Genomic DNA, 21809 nt, shown 5'->3' on the forward strand with positions numbered 1-21809 from the left:
GCATTCTGTCAAACTGCATGTGTCACTGTCATAAACCACGTGTTTATGTGTCAAGTCAACTTTTGACAAGTTTACATTACACAAGGAATTATTTACATTTTTGGTCAAAATATACCTTGAAAAGTATCAAAAAACATTAAATAAAAAACCCTACAATTGCAGTTCAGGATCAGCACTGATATAAAGGAGTGAAAAAAAGTATATTACTTACCTTTTTGAATTCACAGCCTTAAAATTACGTTCTCCAGGATGAGTGACGACGACAGGGAGGTAGATGTTGAAAGTGATGTAAGTAGCATCCCCAAACATCCAAATATGAGTACTAAGTATGTAGCTTAAATTGACTCTAGGTTTGTTTACGTAGTCCTGAATTTAACAAATACAGTAACTCACTAAATAAGAAAATATTTTCCAAAGTTCTTTGGGTTTATTCGCATATTCCAATCCAAGTTTACCATAAATTAACAATCAGTTCATCATACTAATTTTAAATTTCTTATTTTAGTTTAAATCATTAATAGCACTTACTGGTAGGAATATAATATAGAAATGTATAAATTATCCATGTTTATTTACTTTGATGAAGTGCTCTTATCTATCCTAAAACCAATGTTGTTTAAGCTACACATATTAAAAAAAAAAGTAATTTAATATATCCAAAAATTGACTGGGAAGAAAACATTGTTTATTATATTGACCCTGGACAACTTTGAAAATTAATCAAAATACACTTTGCATCACATTAAGAACAATAATATCATCAAATCAACATCAAAAAATAAGATCTATCTCTTTTTTTTATATTATATTTTAGTTTAATGGCAGGGCCAATTTACAATCTTTTTTTAAATGCAATAATCTTGAAACAAGATAAAGCAGCGGCACACATAGAAGTATAGTAATTTAAACCATTTACACATACCAAGCATCTAATCCATAAAACACTAGCCCAATAGAATACTTTTTTCTTGCAATAGTAATAACAATCAGATATTTAAATTTTAGATTTGAAAAACCTTAAATTGCCTGCAAAAGGGTCAATATTTGATCAGTTACAGGTTCTCATCATTTTTGTGAGTAAGGATAAACTGTAAGATAACAGTTTGCATTGCAAGTACACAACTACTTACCCCTTTTACAAGATGTTGCGAGTTTAACTGATTCAGATAAGATGTTTGGAATAATGTTAACTTAAAAGAATATAGTAGTATAGAAGTTTATACTTAGGAGAGAAGTGGAACTATAAAGGTTAAGCAAGGTTGTTGTTCTCCCTACAATAAAATGCCAAACGTCTTTAATCCAATGTATTATGATTAGTATCTGATGATCAGTTACCATCATCAGATACTAAAACAACACAAAAATCATACACTTCTAATCTTAATAATCACTAAAAACCTACCAGAACTAATAAAACACATCACAAAGTTCAGATAAACATTGATTACCATATACCAGAAAAATATTGATTACAATCAGTAGCATAAAATAAATGTTTATCTGCATTAGTTTAAAGATGTTTGGCATTTTTAATGTGGGGAAAATGACAACCTTATTTAACCTTTAAGGAAAATATAGTTTATTAAATACAAGAATGGCGTCAATGATCAGGTTATATTCCTCAATTTGTAAAACTCTTCGTGATGAATGTTTTAGGTCATATATTGAAAGATTAAATACTGAAATTTCTCATGATCCTTCTTCATTTTGGAAACACATCAATAGATTACGTAGGTCTGATTCATACCCCAATAGCATACATATGGAAGCCGAGGTTGCTGGTAATGGTCAAGATATTGTAAACTTATTTGCTAGGTATTTTGAAACTACATACAGGCAACCTGTCCGCAAGGCTCCTGACTATAAATTTGATTACAGTCTGGATTTAAATTGCATCTCTTTTTCTTTATTGGACATATTTGATGAAATCTTACGCCTTCCGAACAAACATTCTTTTGGCCCTGATGGTATCCCATCTGTTTTTCTTAAAAACTGTGTGTGCACTCTGAGTAAGCCTCTGCATCACCTTTTCAATCTTTGCTTGACATCAGGCAAATTTCCTGATTATTGGAAGGTAAGTTTTTTAACGCCAATTCATAAAAATGGGGATAGAACTGATATTTGTAACTATAGAGGTGTGTGTATTCAGTCTGTAGTTCCTAAACTGTTTGACAGGTTGTTTTCTGTGCGATTTTCGTGGCACTGTAGGCGATTGCTTATTGATCATCAGCATGGTTTTTGTCAGGGTAGATCTATGGTGACTAACCTGTTGACTTACCAGTATGATTTGATTGGTGCTTTTGAGAGGTCTGTACAGGTCGATAGTGTGTACACAGACTTCTCAAAGGCCTTTGATAGGGTTGGTCATGAACATCTGGTTCAGAAGTTTGGGGCTATGGGCCTTGGTAGGACTTTGGTCGAGTTTTGTCACAGTTTTTTGACTGGTCGCACACAGTTGGTCAGGATAAGTAATTATATTTCTAATGGTATTGAAGTATCTTCAGGAGTGCCTCAAGGTTCACATATTGGACCGGTCTTTTTTAACTTGTTCATAAGAGATTTGAGTGATGTAATTGTTCATTCAAAACATCTTGCTTTTGCTGATGATTTTAAACTGTATAAAGCCATTGAGTCATATCTTGATGCTGAGCTACTTCAATTGGATTTAAATAGTGTTGCTGAGTGGTGTAATAGCAATAGTCTGGAACTGAATGTAAAGAAGTGTGTATGTATTTCGTTTGGTCGTTCTAATAAAATTATTAATTATCAATACACAATCAACAATAACGAACTCAAGTCAGTTGATACAGTTAAAGATTTAGGTGTTCTTTTTGATACCAAGCTAACTTTTTTGCCGCACATTTTGGATATTATTAACAGGAGTATGCATAGTCTTGGTTTTATCACTAGAAATAGTGTACATCTTTCACCTTATTGTTTCAAATTACTTTATTACTCTTTGGTACGTTCCTTGCTTGAGTATGCGTCTGTAATTTGGTCCCCTTATTATGATTCTCATATTGAACACCTTGAGGCTGTACAAAGAAGATTCTTAAGATCCCTTGCTTTTAGAGCTGAAGTTAATATTTTTCGTAATTATTACATCGACTATAATGCTATCAGTGTCCAATTTAATATCCCTAATCTTGAAGTCAGACGGCATTATTCTGATGCTTTAACGTTTTATAAGATCTTAAATGGTTTATATCATTGTCCTACAATCTTGGAAGCAATTCCTTTTAACACCTGTCAAAGAAGGATCAACTCTTCTATGTTTCGTTTACCCTTTCATTCGGCCAACTATGGGTTTTTTTCTCCACTGACTAGGACTTTGGGTTTCTTTAATAAAAATAGTTTGGATCCATTTTCCGGCGGCTTACGGTCATTCATATCAAAAATAAATAATCTTATACTTTAACCTACGTTCCTTGGATAGTGCTAAGTTTTTAGCCCTGTTGATGACTGTTTTTTCAGAGGTTTTACCGTGGTATATATATATTTTTTTTGTAATTCTAGTATTGTATTTATATTGCTATATTGTTTAGTATTTTGTATTATCTATTTTGTTTTTGTAAACTGGCTCTGCCGTATATTGAAATAAATAAATAAATAAATAAATAAATTTTTCGCAGCATTGAATTTGAAATTAAAATAACTTCCTGCACAGTTCAATTCCTCTTTTGCAATTCAGCACTCTTCTCAAATTCCTTTCAAAGCTACAGATTCAATAGCCAGACAATATAACTAAAATTAATTGTCATAAGTAGTAGATAACTAACTAGTTCTTACAAAAACCGCAACATTTGTAAATTTTTTAATAAATGACACTATTTCATGATTCCAAAACTGTATTCTTAACCCCTATAAGTATTTCATTATATTCATGTGAATTCATGCATAGAAATGTAAATGTGGTCAAGCCTCTTAGGTGCCCCTCAAACCCCATTTTGTTTTAACTTTTATAAACAATATCCTGATTGTGTTGCAAGAGATTATCATAATTATAGAAATACAAAATGATTTAAAACATCTTAACACCTTTATAGGATGGAGATGATTCAGATACCCGCCAATCTCTTTCAAGACAGTCCTCTGGAAGTCAATATTATTCCCAGGTTAGTGTCAACTCACATTTAAATTGTGTTTATGCATTAAACTAACCAAAATTATATTTTTCAATATTCTATAAATCTTAAAAAATATTTGTTTTTTAGGCTGAGAAAAGGGCACATCATAATGCGTTAGAAAGAAAAAGGAGAGATCACATTAAAGACAGCTTTAGTAGCTTACGAGATTCTGTACCTGCTTTAAATGGAGAAAAGGTTAACATTTTGATTCTTAGTAGTTAAATAAAATACATGTGTACATATTTTTTAGGCAAGTAGAGCTCAAATTCTTAAGAAGGCAGCGGAATACATTATGTTCATGAGAAAAAAGAATAACTCACATCAGCAGGACATTGAAGATCTTAAGAGACAAAACAGCCTCCTAGAAGCTCAAAGTAAATCATATTAAAATTTTTCTTACAAAATAATTGTTGGTATAATGTGTTACTTCTTGCAGTTCGTACCTTAGAAAACGTGAAACAAACAGGCGTATTTGACTGTGACCTGGAAAAAGATGATATGTATGACACTGAAGAATCTGACGAGTCAGAAAGTGAAGATACCATAACACAGAGACGACCTCCCAAGAAATTTAAAGCTTTTCATTAATGATGAATGTTTTTTCTTGTAAAATATGGCCCAAAACATTTCTCCATATTAATAGTAGCTAGTAGCGCATTTTATCATGGAAAACATTATGGTTTAGTATTTGTATATTTTTAAGATCATCTGAGGCTGGCTTTAACCTTGAAAAGGGGAATCTTCTTTATTTAATGAAATTAAAAAAAAAAATCTACAGTGACCCAGATTCAAGACTCACCATTGGGATCTCAGAATTAGTCTTGAATTTGGGCCACCCTTTACTGTACAGTCTTCAAATATATACCCAAGCATATTGGGTAATCAAAGATGTGTTCGAAATAAAACTGTCTATAGGCAAAAAATGAAGGAACACAACATATTAAACAGAGATAAGAGTATCATAACTTTGCCTATAGACAGTTAAAATTTGGTTGTTTTGAAGCCATCTTATATGCAAGTAACTCTTTAAATTTAACTGTTGCAAGTGCTACAATCTGAGTTAAATTTAAAATGATTATTGCAATATGTATTTATTTTCAATGAGTGCAAATGTGGTCAAGCCTTAAACTAATACAATCAGTGGCGGTTATTTGTAGTTACTGTATGGAAATAGTCCAAAAGTAATAAAATTAAAGAAAAGCATGATTAAACTATATGAATGTTAGTTGTAAAATAATTATTGATATTTATTTTGTTGCTTTAGTTCATGGTCCTATGGTGACTTTTAAACTGTAAATTCGCAAAATTCTGAATCTTTATTAGTCATAAAGGATTTGTTTATATGGCATTTTTATCAATACTGCAGTTTTCTTTCTTAAATGAACCCTCACTGATTTAAGATCTGGCAATGGTAAATATGCAAAATAGGTTGACCAATAGATTTAAGTTCATTTATAGTTTCTTATTTTGTTAGATGTATAATATCATCGTAAGTTCAAACACTGTGGTAGGAAATAAAAATCCAAAATGTTTATATAAAAAAGCATGTTATTATTTCAACTTATAAACACAGTAAATGGCACCCGTCCTTATCAAATTATGTATAAAATCACTATATAGCCTTTTTTACGTGGCGTTTTAAGAAATTTGAATCGTTCGATCATAAGCCTTCTTGTGGTTCAGATGAGACGGCTTCCCTATTTTCATAAGCCCAAAAACCGTGGAATTCGATTAAAATCGTAACGAAAGTATCTCCCTGTCCACAATTAATTAAATCTTGCAAGGTGATTTTTTCCGGATCTTTTGGCCTGACCATATCGAAAAGTTCATCTTTCACGTCATTAAAGGAGACTGGCTGATCTGAACCGTGAGCTTTCATTTGCTCCTGAATTGCTCTAAAAGAATATAGAAAATAAGTAAATTACTTGATAATAAAGTTCTAGGGGTCCTACCTAAAAAAATAACTTAAGGTGAAGGCATCTAAATATCCACACTCTTTTATATCCAAGATTTTAAACAAAAACGCCAAGGCTTGCGGTTCCGAACGGTTTTCCAGAGCCAAAACTAAATCTAAATACGTTTTATAATCCATTTCGCCACCATAGGTGAGACATGTCTGAAAAACCCTATCTAGAAATGGTTTTGTTAATGTGCCAGAACCATAACTGGCAAGTTCTGTTTTGCTTAACATTCCGTTGTGATTTCTGTCTAAGTTCAAATAATGCCCTGAAAACATTATGGCTTTACAAAAAATACATCAAATGTAATGTAATTTACCATAAATCCTTAAAGCAGATGGAGCACTGAACCAGTTTTGTTCTTGCATCTCTTTACTAAGTTCTTCATCTCTTAACTCTAATAAATCATCTAGAAAGGTGCTGGCCAATATATCCAGAATCCTTATCTGTAAAGAATAAGTTAGATGATGCTTTAAAAATAAATAAAAAATTTACCCTATTAGTTCTTGCTCCATCCAAGAAAAACAAAAATTTCCTTACAGCAGTGCATAAATAGAAACTGTGAAAGGATTTCTCTAAGCCGTCCAACTGGCACAGGCCAGGCAACAAATCATTTATATAATTTTCCAGTTCTGTTTCTGTTAAATATCCTGAAAGCTAAGAAATTAATAAAAATATAATGAATGTTTTTAACAATATATTACCTTGTCCATTACTGTCATAGACAGATAATCCTACTCTCGTATGATCCAGCCACATCTTTCTCATGATGTAATTGAACAATGAAATAATTGATACTCGACCTTGAGGATCGCCCTGTTGCAGTTTGGCAAAAACACTGGGCTTGAGGTAGTGTTTGACTTTTGGTCCTGCTATGTCTATAGCTTTCTATAGAAAAAAATAAAATGTAGTTATACCATGAAACTACTCTATTTTATATTTTGCAACTTCTTTCTTGTAAAAAATTCCCTTAGGGTTGTTTTATATAAGTTCTTTACAATTTGCAAGTGTGATATAATATGGCATCTAGCTGTAGGGGCGAGGGGGGTAAAATGATCCGTAAAAATAAGCGTAATATTGGTAACAATGTTCTAGGCGAAGAGGTTATAAATAGACCACAATCGGAATTGCGATTCAGTTCGAATCCAACAATTGCTACGTGAACTTGTGTTTTTTACGTTTATAATATAAGGTAAGGTATTTGTTTTCTTTTATTTATTTTTTTAACAATGTGACTGATCCATCTTCTTCTTACGTTGTTTTCTTGAGGAAGGGATGCTGAGTTGATTTGTGGTTTTTGTTTTCAATTAATATATGTCAATTAATTTTCATTTAACAAATGGTACTGCATGTCACTTTGGGGTAAAACGATCCTCTAAACGTGGGGCAAAACGATCCCGTTTTAAAAAGGGGATCATTTTACCCCCTAGTTCTTACCAAATTGTTGTAAATCCTAATTTTTATTTACAAACTCATTTTACGTCGTATTGTTACAGGATGCCACGAACATATAAGCGAATAACCAATAGGCAAAATTGGGATGCTGAGCATATGAAAAATGCCATAGCAGAAGTTAAGCAAGGAATGCCTGTGAAAACCGCTGCCCGAATCTTTAACGTACCAAGAATGTCGCTTAAACGGCGTGTAATGGACAAAAATAAGGTAGCAAAGCTAGAGATAAAGCCACTTAGGAGCTGCCACCCTGTATTTTCGCCGGAACAAGAGCAAGAGTTAGTAACTCATATCCTAGATTTTGAAAGCAGGATGTATGGACTCACAACTCGTGATTTGCGACAACTAGCTTATCAACTTGCTGAAAACAACAAAATTCCCCACAAGTTTTCTCATGTAGAAAAAGCTGCTGGTAAAGATTGATTAAGCGGTTTTAGAAGAAGACATTCAGAGATTTCCTTGAGGTGTCCTGAAGCGACGTCAGCTGCTAGGGCAAGAGCCTTTAATAAACCAGTTGTGACAAAGTTCTTCAATTTGTTGAAAGAGATTTACTCTAAAAATAATTATGCGCCTCACCGAATTTTTAACGTAGACGAGACTTCGATTTCTACTGTTCCTGGGCGAAACTCAAGAATATTGGCACGAAAAGGTTCCAAACAAGTGGCAAGGGTAACATCAGCGGAGCGTGGGGTTTCGACAACAGCGGTGGTTTGTGTATCAGCTGCTGGAAGTTTTGTCCCACCGATGCTGATTTTTAGTAGAAAGCGAATGAAGGCCGAACTAACAGATGGAGCTCTTCCGGGTACCGAAGCGTACCGAAGTTTTTAAGCAGTGGTTTACTCACTTCGTATCTTTCGTCAAGCCGAGTAAGGATGCGCCAGTGTTACTTATATTAGATGGACATTTATCGCACACAAGAAATCTCGATGTTATTTTAAGTGCCAGAGAAAACTTTGTAACCATCTTGTGTTTACCTCCACACTGTACTCACAAGCTGCAGCCGTTGGACGTTGCTGTTATGGGTCCCCTTAGTGTTTATTTACACCAAGCATTGGAAAAATGGTTAAACCATCATCCTGGTAGAACCGTGACGGTGTTTCAAATAAGTCAAATATTTTGCGAAGGCTACTTAAAGGCTTGCATACCATCAAATGGGACAATCAAGGGACATCAATTGACTCAGAGGTTTTTTCAGATGTTGACTTTTTGGCCGCTGAAGTAACCGATCAAATACCTAGTGAGACTGATGAAACTATAGAAGATGTGGCACCAGGTTCCAATCCATGTAACCCATTGACAGATATATCCAATATAGCTTCTGATAATGATGCTAGTGATTCAAACGATCCGTACTTGAATCCTGAGCCTGGGCCCAGCTCAAAACGAGATGAACAAATAAATTCATCTTTTTCAGTGACACCACAAGAATGTCAACCATTTCCAAAAATTCAAGGCAAGAGAAACACAAGAAAGAGAAAGTCTTGTGGAAGTGCAGTCTTGACCAGCACGCCATACAAAACTGCGCTTGAAGAAAGTATCAAAGAAAAGGAAGTAAAAGAAAACACAATTAAAACAAAAAAGAGAAATGACAAGAAGACACTAAAGCAGAAGACGCCGAAAAATGGAAATAAAATAAAAGAAAGCCTTTCCAACTCTTCGGATTCGGAAGACGAGACAAATCCAAGTTATCTTTACTGCTGTGAAGAATATTTTACACCAGTTGATGGTTGGATTCAATGCAAAAAGTGTTTAGAATGGGCTCACGAATTGTGTGCGGGTGTTGAAGAAGATGATGATGAATTTATTTGCGAACATTGCTCCCACGTTCCTTTAGCACTAGCAAAAGTTCAGAGAAAGCTTAGGTTTTAAATACAGTTTATCTCGGTATTATACTGTCAGAGTTATTTTTTTTAAAGTTTTTTGTAGAAGGAATCGTTTTACCCCCAATACTCGGGTAAAATGATCCCTTTGCGACTTTCATGATTTTGTTAAATTTTTAAAAAGTAAATAATTTTTTTTTGTTAAAAGTGTGGTTTTATTAAGAGAAATTACTCTTTTATAGGTCATTTCTATCAAACTGAAGTTTAAAGAAAATATATTCCCATTTTAAAGTATTTTTTTCTTAGGGGGATCATTTTACCCCCCTCTCCCCTACTATACATCAGCTTTTTGAAAGTATATACAACTTTTTTACAACTTATATTGGTAAAAACATTTCATATATATATATTATATTTGCCATACATTTATTTTTGTACTAAGCATTATACATTTTCTTAATTTAATTACCATTCTCGGATTTAACAATTTTTGTTTATATAAGTGTAGATACAGTTTTTTGTTTTTTTTTAAGGTTTTTTATTTTTCATGTCCTTTCAAACATTAATGCATATTTTATTTAGAAAAAAATCATTTTATATTTATTATTAATAAATCACAATTGAAAAATATTAAAAACTATAGACGTATACAATAATATTCACTATTTCAAAACAAAACAACACAATTTCTATACACAATAATTATGTTAAATTGACATCATTGTAATGACAACAATTGATCTTCCCGTTAAGATAAATTTTAACTTTTTTAACAAATTGTTGGCATGTTGAATATTTTTTGGAATTGATTTATATGATTTTTATGCCCTGTGTTACGTATTATTTAATACTTTATTTGATCTTATTGTCTCTAGATAAATATAATTTTTAGTACTTGTGTTATGTTCATGTATATGATGGTTTGGGATTAATTCTACGTTACATTTTAATGTTTGATTCAAGATTTTATGTATCTGTTTATAGTGATTAAGCTGTAAGAGATATTTTATAAGTTTTGTGTGAGTTTCATCATAATGCTTGGTTGTTGCATTTGGAATTCTTTGTTATAAAGGAATTTTAAACATTTGTCTTGTAGGGTTGGGTTTTTTTTAAAGCTAGTAGAACCACAAGTATGCTAAATATTTATTAAATATGTAAGATTTGCCACTATATTTATATGCATTATAATAAAGAGTACAATTCTTCATATTTAAGAATACTGACAATCTGAAGAAGGCATTCATCTTTAGAATTATTTTTTGTGTGATTTCATTATATTCATCAATTAATTCAATTTTTTATGAACTAAAGGACCAAGATATATATCATAGAATTATACTTCTGCTGATCAAGTTTTGATTAATTTCTAAAGAAAAGTTATAGTTTTGTGATTTTTTTTCTTAAATAACATGTATATTGTTTTCTCTATATTAATTTCTAGTTTATTTAAATTTAACCACTTTGCCAATCTCTGTAAATCCTGGATTACAATAAACTTGCAAGGACAGCTCCAGGAGCAAGTACTACTGTATAGAGCTTTGCAGAATTCCATAGTTATATACAGTATCCTATTCCTGGTCTCCCCAACCAACACATACTTCTAGAGACCTGTCCCTCAGGTAAATTTATGGTTGATAATATTCTACCTTGTATAACCATTAATTTGCACATAATCTTGATAAAAATAAACAAAAAACCAAATAAACATTATAAAAAGCACTTTGAATTTTTATAATGCAATTTATATTTGGTATCAAGTAGAACATTTAAAAACAGATATTAGAATCATAATGAATATTTGGTTTCTATGATCCTTTTGTTGGTTTTTACAGTTTTTTTTCAAAAATAAATTTTTACTTACTAAAAAATATTTATGTACAAAATATTTTTAAAAATCATTCATTAAAATTGCAGTAACGACTCTAGGAACATATCCATGAATCTCGATTTTGATGATAAAAAATATTTCATGCCCCAGGAATGTTCTAGGACCTTACAAAGATTTCCTAAGTGATGTTAAATATCTTATTTAACTCTATTCTTGGTAGGTCTTGGTTTTATAATGATTGCAAGATACTAATGTTAATTTTACTCCTTTACTCCTATGTACTATGATCAATAGACACTATTCTTCCTTTAAACTACTATCAACACAGGATAATTTATAAACAATATTAGCTTTATCAACTATCCTACTTACTTGGAAATCTGTATAACAAATCAGCTGCTCATCTGGAGATGTCTGATAAGTTTCCAATAAACCCCAAAAGTTTTTGATTTCACTTTTATCCACAATATGAAGACTTTTCCTTTTAAGCAGATCAGATCTGCTCTCTTGCCTAAACGCATGCCTCAAAGGCTCGCTTTCATTTGGTATCCGTTTATAAAACCTTGGAATGCCATTCTTTGGCTCTGAAGTAGATTTTCCCCATTCTTTAAGCAATTTTTGAAAATGATCATCCTCTATTTCAAGAGACGTTTCTGGCGAAATTGGATGTTTGGCTAGAAAATAGCTTAGTTCAAAAAACTTCTTTATCTGCGTTAAAAAAAATTAATAGATAACTGGTTGTATAATTGTTCGAATATATGAAACATTTACCGTCTAATTTTTTGATTTTCTGCTTTAATAAATCTTTTAAGTCCATGTCCCATAAATAAACATAAAGCGATAATAATAAATTAATTATTTGAACAAAAATTTTTGTTTATGTTTACAATTTAATTGTAAAGTATCTGTCATATTAACATGCGTCAATAATGAAGGAAAAATAAGGCACTAGCTACACGTATACGCATTACAGACATATGGACCTTATATAATAGATCGAGTTTGTAACACCTGTTCTTTTGAATATAAAAGCAAAAAAGATTCATAGAAACTGAATATATAAAGTAGAATTAATAATTAAGAAAATATTCTTTAAAACATGATTGGAGCTCTGCACCCAAGCATAGTTTAAACCTGCTGGATTCTATACAGAAGAGAGCTATTCGTCTTATCGACAAACCAGAACTGACAAGAGTCTGGATAGTCTGGAGCACAGGAGAAAGGTGGCTGATCTCTGTTTATTTTACCGTTATTATCACGGTAAGTGCTCCTCTGAGCTGGCAGGCCTGATTCCACCCAGGCCTGTTCCGGCAAGAAGGACGCGTCTAGCAGTTGCGGCTCATCAACATCGAGTCCACCTGCCTACCCCAAGGACGTCGCTGTATCGGGACTCATTCATCTGGAGAACATCTTATTTGTGGAACGGGCTTCCATCTCACATATTTCCCGACGCATACAACCTACAGCGATTCAAGATAAATGCCCACAAATATCTTAGCACCACTCCAAGCATAGGACTTTCCTCTTGTGCTTGTGTTTACCATAAAAAAAAAAAAAAAAATGATGATATTAATCACATAAATGATACGTATTAATCTTCACTACTATTTTTTAAAGCTTTCAGTTTTTTATCTTGCATTTGGAGATTTTTATATAGGTAGTAAGTTCCTTGTCTCAATTCTTGTTTTTTAAATTTTCTTGCTTCTATTGTTATTTTATTTTGTTTACTTTTATAAGTTTTTATACATCCTATTAATTATCTAGATTTTTCTATTTTGTTCTGCGGAAAACTGCAGTTTATAAAATACAGCAGACACCTTACTTTATTATATACAGCGTGTTACTATTTTACTTTAGTTATTAATACTTTATTATATACAGGTTCGATTTCCGATACTTTACCCAAAATCGATTAAAAACCATGTAAATGGGGGTCGCACTCTTCACCCCTCTGAATCGGAGCCATAATTATATATCATAATTCAATAATTTACACATCATAAATCAACATTTTATTTTACGAATTTTAAGAATTCACTGAACATTATTTTTCTATCACTTATATGCCCTTCACATGCATAAAAGTGGTCTTATTTTAAAGATGATTAAATTTACTAGCTTTTAAAACCAATTTTACTAAGAAATTACTTAAAATAATAAGCGAAAAAATATGATTTTGAACAAAAATGTGGTAAACTTATGTGCATTTTTTCAGTTACTATGCTTCAACTTAAAAACCATGCCCTTAACATATCTTTTTTTTTCTTCTAGTTTCTACGCAAAAAGTTATGCTAACAAATAAACATCAAATTATTACCGCCACTTCAGTCAGAGCTGAGAGCTGATATAAAAAATCACCGAAATGACCACTTGTGGCTTACCAAAAACCCACACGTCATTAGGCCTGGTCAATTCCAGTACGAATTTTCTATTAATGCTTGGGCAGGTTTATTAAATGATCAGTTGATTGGGCTTATTCTCGAGAGATTTTTGGAATTTCTTCAGAATGATTTTTTTGGAAGAGGTTCCGTCGGTGTTCAGCTAGCCTCGGCAGCAAGCGACCTTTTTATCTCGAAATAGACGGAGCATCAGCTCATTTCTTATGACTAGAAAAGGCACACCTTGATACGAATTATGTGCCATGGATTGGACGTACTGCTACAATCGCCTGGCCACCTCGTTCTCCCGATTTAACTACTCTGCCTCTGGATTTCTTTTTTGAAGAACTATGAAACAGAAAGTTTACGAGGAAGTTCTAGACACCAGGGAATAGCTCTCTTAAAGGATTATGGCTACAGCTGAGGAGATTAAGAACAATTGAGAAATGTTTATGAGAGCTACTCAGTAGGTTGGATTAAGGGGAATAACTTGCCATCGGAACAATGGCGGCCGCTTTCAGCAAATTTTAAATCTTAAAAGATAATAAAGAATTAAATCTTGTTTTCCTATTTCACATAATTCGTACTTATTCGTCGTATCGTAAAAATACCCCTCTCCCTTATTACCTAATGAAATGTTACCTGTATAAATATTTTATTTTTGTTAATTTTTAACTGCTTTTGCCAGGCCATTTACGTAAATTATTAACGTAAAAGTGGCGGTAATAATTTGGTGTTCATTTATTAGCATTAAAAACATATGTTAAGGGCCTAGTTTTTAAATTAAATACACAAAATTTTACCACATTTTTTATTTTGAGTAATTCCTTAGTAAAATTAGTTTGAAAAGCTGGCCAATAATCACCTTTAAAATAAGACCACTTCTATGCATGTGGAGGGCATGAAAGTGGCAGAAAAATGAGTTTAATTCAGTGAACTCGTGAAATAAAACGTTGATATAGCTACCATTCAGAGGGATGAAGAGTGCGACCCCGATTTATATGGTTTTTTGTCGATAAAATTGGACGTAAAATACGTGAGTAAAGCATCGGAAATCTAACCCCTAACACACTGTATAATATACGATTTGTGCAATTTTATGTAAGAATTACCCGAAAAACTGGTCTGTGGTAGGTTTTCGGTTTATTCCATGTTTTCTTTTATTAGTAAAATGTTTTGTAAATTGGAATTTTTATGTTAAAATATTTGCAAAAAAAAAGTACTAAACAACTAAATACTAAAACTAAAACCTAAAGAAAAAAAATCACTATTTATACTTAACAATAAAGTTAATAATTTTCAGTTTATGACAATAATTTTGGTATCCGGTCAAGCACAAGAACCCCCCATAGGACACTAGGAGAATAGCACTAATAATTCATTATTATTTATAAATTGGACTGACAGAGAACGCACAGATCTAGCCACAAATAGTCAGATAATTTCAACATTTTCATTAAATTGTACGTTGCTCTTGCAAAAGTTTATTTTTAATGTGTTTTGAAAATGTAGATATTGCTAAAGTTTTTTTTTCAATTGGAATATTGTTCCATATTTGAGGTGCAACAAAAGCAAAGGATTTTTGGAAATTTGCAGAACGGTGTTGCGGTACAAGAAAATTGCCAGTATAGCGAGTTTGGTGATAGTGATCTCTAGATATGAAAAGTTGATAGATATGAAAAATATGGCGGTTGCTTGGATTTTAAAACTCTATAAATAAAATTGGTTAAATGTAGCGTACGTCGATTAGCCATAGATAATATTGAGTGTTTATTTAAGTGTGGAGTAATATGATCTCTATACAAAATATTATATGATAATCGCAAACACGCATTTTGCAACTTCTGAATAGATTTAGAAATTCTGTTAGTCAAAGAGCTATGATAAATGATGTCACCATAATCCAACAAAGATAAAACAAGAGAGTTACATAAATAGTATTTTGTTGTTGAGGGTAAAAATCTGTTTACTTGATATATTTTCTTCAATCTTAAATAGGCAATGCAAAGTTTCTTTTTTATATGCGTTTCGAAAGTTAATCTTGTGTCAAGGTAAACACCTAAATTCTTGACTTCTGTGACAACAAGCAACCTTACATTATATGTAATAATAATATAATAAAATGTATGATAATACCTGTAACTCAAGCCAAAATAAGAGATGCATTAATATCTAATAATAATTTATTGTAATTATAAAATAATATTATAGGTGTAGTACCTTACCACCACTAAACCTAGAGGACTTTTGTGAATACAATAAATGATGAATGATAACTAAGTAATAACTAAAAGAAATAATTATAATTATTTTACACAGATTATAATTTATTGGCTCATATATATATTCTATAAATTTTTAACAAGAAAATCTTATAAAAATTTGAATCTATTGTAATAGATCTTATTACAATTGACCAAACAAAAAATAAATAATTGACACATGTATCAAACTAATAACCTAAAATAATACACATTAACTTTAACTATATCTAAATTAAATGACGTCATAAATTAATTCAGTCTTGGCTTTTTCTCAGGTGGTGGTTTGCCACTATTACCGCCACTGTTACCTCCTTTAACTTCTTGCTTTACCTCTACCTTATCTTTATTTTCTTGAGTCCCATTTTCACTTTCCTGTTTAATTGTCACAGCTGGGACTGTCTTGGGTTGTGGGGGCAATGGAAGAGGAAATTTTTTAATAAGTTCTCCAAGCAACATGTCCACTCTCTGCCTTTGGAAGAGTGAACTTGACTCCTCTTTAGGCTTTTCTTTCTCAACCGGTTTAATTTTTTCTGCACCTTTTTGAGACTTAAAGTCCCAATAATAGCCTTTACTCGGGTGGTATCGAGAGAAGCTTGAGGCCTCCTCAAAGGACGATTGAAGATGGTGAACTGCCGATAACTAAAAACAATAGGATTGTAATATATTACAATCATTAATAAAATATTAAGGACATACCAGTCTAGAATTGAGGACACTTGCCAAATCTGGTGCCTGATAGACAATTCCGGCTATAATGTAATAATCTGCCAATGGAGTCACTTGCTGTTGGCTATGCCTATGTTGCTTTCTTATAACATAAAGAATAGGCTCTTGGACATGCAATAGCACATATTCCAAGCCTGTCATATTCCTAAAAGTGGTTATACAAGATGATTTTAAGTGTAGGTTTGTTTCTCAGAAGAAAATAGTTTATTCTCATTAATCTTATTATAACTGTCTTAACAATTCACTAGATATATCCTATAAAAGTTTCTGTACTAACATTTAGATGCCAAGCATCTGTATGTGCAGTTTATTTTTAAATGTATTAAATTTATTATTAGCAAAATTATTATATACATAATCTACTGCATGGATATTATGATAGGAAAAACAATATATTACCCAGCATTCAAATCAAAAGCAGAAATAAAAAAACAATTAAAAAAATAGAGCTCCTCCTAATTTATTACCGAGCACCTCGCTTGGTAATAAATTATAGAGTTTAGGACTAAAATAATTTAGATATGTCAAATTAAGATTATTTGTACTTGTTGGAAGTTTAATGTGTCAGTAGTATTTAGCTCTTGTTTCATAAGTATGATATCTAAGAAAATTTTTAAGTTTGGTTTAGTGTGTATACATATGTGATGCAAGCTGTGAGTATATTGATCTAATGTTTAAAATTTCTTTATTAAAAAGCAAATGAGAAGGATATAATCTGTTTTGCAGATAGTTATTTTTAGTATATACTTCTGTATTATAATAATATATATACCAACATACCAATATTTTATGATTGACTCTACAAATACTTTATAGATTATGTAAATGTCTTCTCATTAAATAATTTTCTTAGCAAGTAAAATTTATGAATTAGTTTGCGAATTTTGTTCGAGACATAGTCAATGTGTTTGACTTTGCCTTTTTAGAAACTTATCTATTATAACTCCAAGGTATTTTGTAGATGAAGTCTCTTTAACAGAATACTTATCGACTAAAATAAAATCATAAGGAGGCCTGTTTGCACTGGTAACGAAAAAAGTTATGTAATTATTTTTTGTTAAATTTAATGTTAGTTTATAAGTTTGTAGCCAGTTCTTTATTTTAACAAAATTATTAATGAACTTATTTTTCACACTTTCCCAAGATTTTCCTGTATCAACAATGGCTGTATCAGTTGTTAAACCATTCTGCCCTCCTTGGTTAAAACGTCCTAACTACAAAATTTTCTTTTTTTGGCTTATTACATTTTATTGACCTATCAAATGGTATCTGCCTCCTTGGCTAAATTAGAAAGTCCTAACTACATTTTTTATGGCTTAAATTCACCTAAATATATTGATCGATGTGCAGAAAAGACGATAATCCCAAATTAAAATATTCTATCTATCTTTTTCTAAGTTTAAATGTCCTAAGTAACTTTCCGTTTGTAGAATATTCATTGATGAGAGAGACACACCTTGTGCATTCAGAAGTATAATATAAGGTTAGCCTGTCAATGGCTACTCTTACCCTAGATTTTTGACTCTTTAATTTATTTATTTTATTTTATTTATTTACGGGATCAACCCCATTACAACAGTAAATTAAATACAAAATCAATTGAACCTAACCATACTTAATAGTAAAATACTAACTATTAAGCAGTAATAAAGCCTACTTATAAATGTAAAATACCGAAAATAGTTTTATAACTTAAATCAATATAACAGAATTCTAAAAATACTAAAAACATACCCTACTAAAGTATAATATTCAGTATTGCACTAAAAAAAAAAAAAAAATTAAACAATTTCTCTTATTTGACTCTTAAATCTAGATAAGGAAATGCCCAAAATTTCAACCTCCCTAGTATTGACAATTCTTAGAGTTCTTTCAATAGGAGCATGTAATGCATAATTGGCGCTATGAAATGGTAATGAAAACACACGATACTGCCTTAAATTCCTAGATGGAATATTAAATTGTATTGTCATCAGAAGTTCTGGACAAATTATCTGACCATTCAATAATTTATACAAAAAAATTAAATCCGCATATATCCGTCTTTGTCTCAATGTCTTCATATCAAGCATTTCTAAAACAATATCATAAACATGATCATCCGGAATTCTTATTCGAAGTTTATAGAGATAAAACCTAATAAATTTGTTCTGAACTCTTTCCAAGGACAAGCAATTATTCATGTAAAAGAGCGACCATATCACTGAGCCATATTCCAGTAATCAAACAACCAATGACATGTATAACCTCTTACAGGTCTCTATAGAAAATTCTTTACAGTTCCTTAGTACAAAACCCAGATTCTTAGAGGATTTGAGAACAATATTGTTTATGTGTGCATTAAAGTTTAAATGAACATCAAACGAGATACCAAGATCTTTAACTATGCTGCAATATTGAAGTGTACTTCCTTGAATGTTATATGAAGTGACAACCTTTTTAGTTCGCTTGAGAAAACTTATATAATTGCATTTGCTTACATTCAAACACAAATTGTTGTTATTGTTGTTAATTCTAAGTCTTTTTTTATATTTAGGGATTTCAGGTGTCTCTGGAAGACAGGAATCTAAAAGTTGTTCAAAACAGGAGGCATAATGTCAAATTCTTTGGAACCTCAAACCGCTTGGAATTTCCAGGACTAAAAGTTCAATGGAGGCTTGAGAACTGTATGGTTTTTGGAAAAAATCGGTATACAGGAAGGGTTGTTTAGAGCCAACAAAAGTCAGAAGAAAAATTCTAAGAGTCGTAAAAAACGAGCCTAAATGAAAATATGCCTGGATTTAAAGTTTTAATATAACAGAATTATATAATATAATATAATAGAGAATAATATAATATAACAGATACTTATGTTACGATCTGGCTTGACGACTGTGCAGCTCAAAACAAAAATTGGGCTTTATTTTCTTTTTGTTTATGTTGTAAACTCTAAATTTGGAAATAAAATATTTTCATCTGGCTACACTTTTATTTCCGCGGACTCGTTCCATCACCAAGTAGAACAATTATTGAAAAGGTACGGTAAGGTGATCGATTTTAATGATTTTAAATCGTCTGTAGAAATGGCAAACTCATCTAAGGTCCACGTAAAAGAGATGAACATACAAAACAACTTTTTTGAAAAGTTTTGAAAGATTGTTCATCCAAGTTTAAGCTTCAAAAAAATGTTCTCAAACCTTACTTGCAGAATATGGTACATTTGCACTTTAAAAGGGGATAAATTGTGTTGTACTACAAAAATGCCTTTTCGGAAGAACCAAAACCTTCTTACCGAACACAATGTCGAGGTGTAAAATTAAAAAGAAAACAAAATTTGATTTCTAAGCTACGTCCTATTATTCCGGCTAACCGAATGATATTCTGGAGGAATTAGCCGTTTCCCAAAATAATGATACTGACAATAAAGAAAATGTAGATTTCCAGTAAGAGTAAAGCACTTTTTTTATTCATAATTTATTTTCATACTGTTTTTAATGTTCTAATGTTTTATTAGTTAGTAATTAAGTTATAATGCTAATTTGAAATGTAACTCCCGTGTCTTTAATAAAAATCAGTCCAAATATATATATATATATATTTTTTTTTTAATTATAATTACTTTACTAAGTTAAAAAGTCCTATATAAGTTAAACTTTTTTTCCAAAAATTTCACCAAATATTGAATCTAGTCCCTTATTAAACTTTACCCACAAATGTAAAAAGCAAATTTCTAAGCACATAAAAAGAACGAGGGAATTGCTTTTAAACATGAGGACTGCATATTAGTTTTCATAAAATCTCAATTTTCTAAGCTTTATCAATTTGCGAGTTAGGACGTTTTAACTAAGGACGGCAGCATTAATCTGTAAATTTAAAAGTGAATTTATATATGTTGTAAATAGAATTATCCCTAACACTGTTCCCTGTGAATACCAATTTTTAGTATCCATTTGTCACTTAGTACATTATTTAGCTTTACCATTTAATAGTGTTTTGACAGATAACTAGAAAAAAGCTGAAATGGTTTTTCCCTTATTCTATATCTTTCAAGTACATTAAGAAGATTACTATGAGGGACAGTATCAAATGCCTAGCAAGGTCTAAGAATATGGCGAAGAATTTTTTATTTGATTCAAACTCTAACTCAAAAAATGCTTTATTGTCAATACAAACATAGAAGTTGGAAACAAAGCCAAAACATAACATAATTCAGAGACATTACAATAAGATACAACAAAACTAGATTGAAATCTAAATCTTAGGAATATTTAAATGCTAATCATTAAAAAATTCCATTAAAAAGTTTTCGGATTTCTAGTAGATTATTAAATAACTTTTTACTTCCATATGCAATAGAGCCACATATAAGTTCAGATTGAGGAATCGGTAGCCTCAGCAGGTAATTTTGTTAAGTGTTATACTGATGACCTAATACTAGTTCATGTTTTTACTTTTTAAAAACTAAACAAACTGTTTCCAGAATAAAAAGACAATACAATATAATACAAAACATTTCCAACAATTAATAACCTAAGTTATTAACCTATGCATGACATCTTTTGTACTAAACGCCCTGATAAATACAAATTGATTTATGGATAAGACTATTCTGACTATTGACTTTAAGAAAGTTTATTAGTCCATTTTTTATACATTTGCAGTTTTGCAAAATTCCTTATTAGACTGACAGGTCTATAATTATTTATGGAGGTCTCAGTACCTGCTTTAGCTTTAACATATCCAGTGATACTTACTGTAGTTGGTCAGGATTAAGCCTTTGCATCTTGACAATTTCATTGTTACAAGTGCGATCATAAAAAGGATTCGAAGCCTGAGAAAAATACTCGATAACATTGGAAGTATTTAATATGGGGATCCAGGGGGAGTCGTGCCATGATAGTCCCAAAGTATTGTCCGCAACTCCGCTGGGAGCAGTTATTGGTAGGCGGTTCATTATTATTGAACGGGGACACCAAAAACTATTTTTAGCAGACTTAAGTGGTGATTTAAAAACAATCTGTATGCACGAAGTATACGAAAAAAGCTGAATTAGTGCGTAACTGTATGCAAAAAAACAGAACGAAGGTAAGGAAATGAAATTATTATAGTCTATGAAGTAAAAGCTTTTGATTTCTGTTATGGAATTTATTAATTTTACGTATTGAAAACAATTGTAAAATTTTCAATATTTACATGGCTTTTTTCAAAATGTTGACAGTTCTTCATTTTTAAGGTTAAATGTTTACGTGACAACATTGCCAGTGTAATTTAAACGTA

General features: G+C 31.3%; 3 protein-coding genes across 3 annotated transcripts; 1 reads left to right on the plus strand and 2 right to left on the minus strand.

Moving 5' to 3' along the window:
* The first annotated feature begins 52 nt into the window (after positions 1 to 52).
* On the plus strand, positions 53 to 5657 carry LOC126736648 (protein max). Its single transcript, XM_050441109.1, has 5 exons — positions 53 to 288; positions 4047 to 4115; positions 4215 to 4322; positions 4378 to 4501; positions 4564 to 5657. Exons 1-5 carry the CDS (start codon positions 250 to 252, stop codon positions 4713 to 4715), a joined length of 492 nt encoding a protein of 163 aa, XP_050297066.1. The 5' UTR covers positions 53 to 249; the 3' UTR covers positions 4716 to 5657.
* Positions 5656 to 12095, minus strand: LOC126736642 (serine/threonine-protein phosphatase 2A regulatory subunit B'' subunit gamma-like). Its single transcript, XM_050441102.1, has 7 exons — positions 11957 to 12095; positions 11558 to 11859; positions 6790 to 6973; positions 6581 to 6735; positions 6405 to 6531; positions 6080 to 6353; positions 5656 to 6022 (listed from the first exon to the last, which is right to left on the minus strand). Exons 1-7 carry the CDS (start codon positions 12000 to 12002, stop codon positions 5788 to 5790), a joined length of 1323 nt encoding a protein of 440 aa, XP_050297059.1. The 5' UTR covers positions 12003 to 12095; the 3' UTR covers positions 5656 to 5787.
* Positions 12096 to 15728: 3633 nt separating this feature from the next.
* Positions 15729 to 21750, minus strand: LOC126736644 (mediator of RNA polymerase II transcription subunit 6). The gene is made up of 3 exons (XM_050441104.1): positions 21287 to 21750; positions 16524 to 16698; positions 15729 to 16466 (listed from the first exon to the last, which is right to left on the minus strand). The coding sequence occupies exons 1-3, from the start codon at positions 21484 to 21486 to the stop codon at positions 16077 to 16079; spliced, it is 765 nt and encodes a 254-aa protein (XP_050297061.1). The 5' UTR covers positions 21487 to 21750; the 3' UTR covers positions 15729 to 16076.
* Between the last annotated feature and the right edge of the window lie 59 nt (positions 21751 to 21809).

The sequence above is a fragment of the Anthonomus grandis genome, chromosome 5 (assembly GCF_022605725.1).
Source record: "Anthonomus grandis grandis chromosome 5, icAntGran1.3, whole genome shotgun sequence".
NCBI lineage: Eukaryota > Metazoa > Arthropoda > Insecta > Coleoptera > Curculionidae > Anthonomus > Anthonomus grandis.

What these genes read in the sequence shown, in the direction of transcription:
- LOC126736648 (XM_050441109.1), top strand. Translation starts at nt 250, where the DNA reads ATGAGTGACGACGACAGGGAGGTAGATGTTGAAAGTGAT. An exon ending in CTGCTTTAAATGGAGAAAAG is followed by an intron (nt 4,323 to 4,377) that starts GTTAACATTTTG and finishes CATATTTTTTAG; the next exon opens with GCAAGTAGAGCTCAAATTCT. An exon ending in CAGCCTCCTAGAAGCTCAAA is followed by an intron (nt 4,502 to 4,563) that starts GTAAATCATATT and finishes TACTTCTTGCAG; the next exon opens with TTCGTACCTTAGAAAACGTG.
- LOC126736642 (XM_050441102.1), bottom strand. Translation starts at nt 12,002, where the DNA reads ATGGACTTAAAAGATTTATTAAAGCAGAAAATCAAAAAATTAGACG. An exon ending in TTTGTTATACAGATTTCCAA is followed by an intron (nt 6,974 to 11,557) that starts GTAAGTAGGATA and finishes TTTTTTCTATAG; the next exon opens with AAAGCTATAGACATAGCAGG. An exon ending in ACCTTAAGTTATTTTTTTAG is followed by an intron (nt 6,023 to 6,079) that starts GTAGGACCCCTA and finishes ATATTCTTTTAG; the next exon opens with AGCAATTCAGGAGCAAATGA.
- LOC126736644 (XM_050441104.1), bottom strand. Translation starts at nt 21,486, where the DNA reads ATGAACCGCCTACCAATAACTGCTCCCAGCGGAGTTGCGGACAATACT. An exon ending in CTTAATCCTGACCAACTACA is followed by an intron (nt 16,699 to 21,286) that starts GTAAGTATCACT and finishes AACCACTTTTAG; the next exon opens with GAATATGACAGGCTTGGAAT. An exon ending in GTGTCCTCAATTCTAGACTG is followed by an intron (nt 16,467 to 16,523) that starts GTATGTCCTTAA and finishes TATTGTTTTTAG; the next exon opens with TTATCGGCAGTTCACCATCT.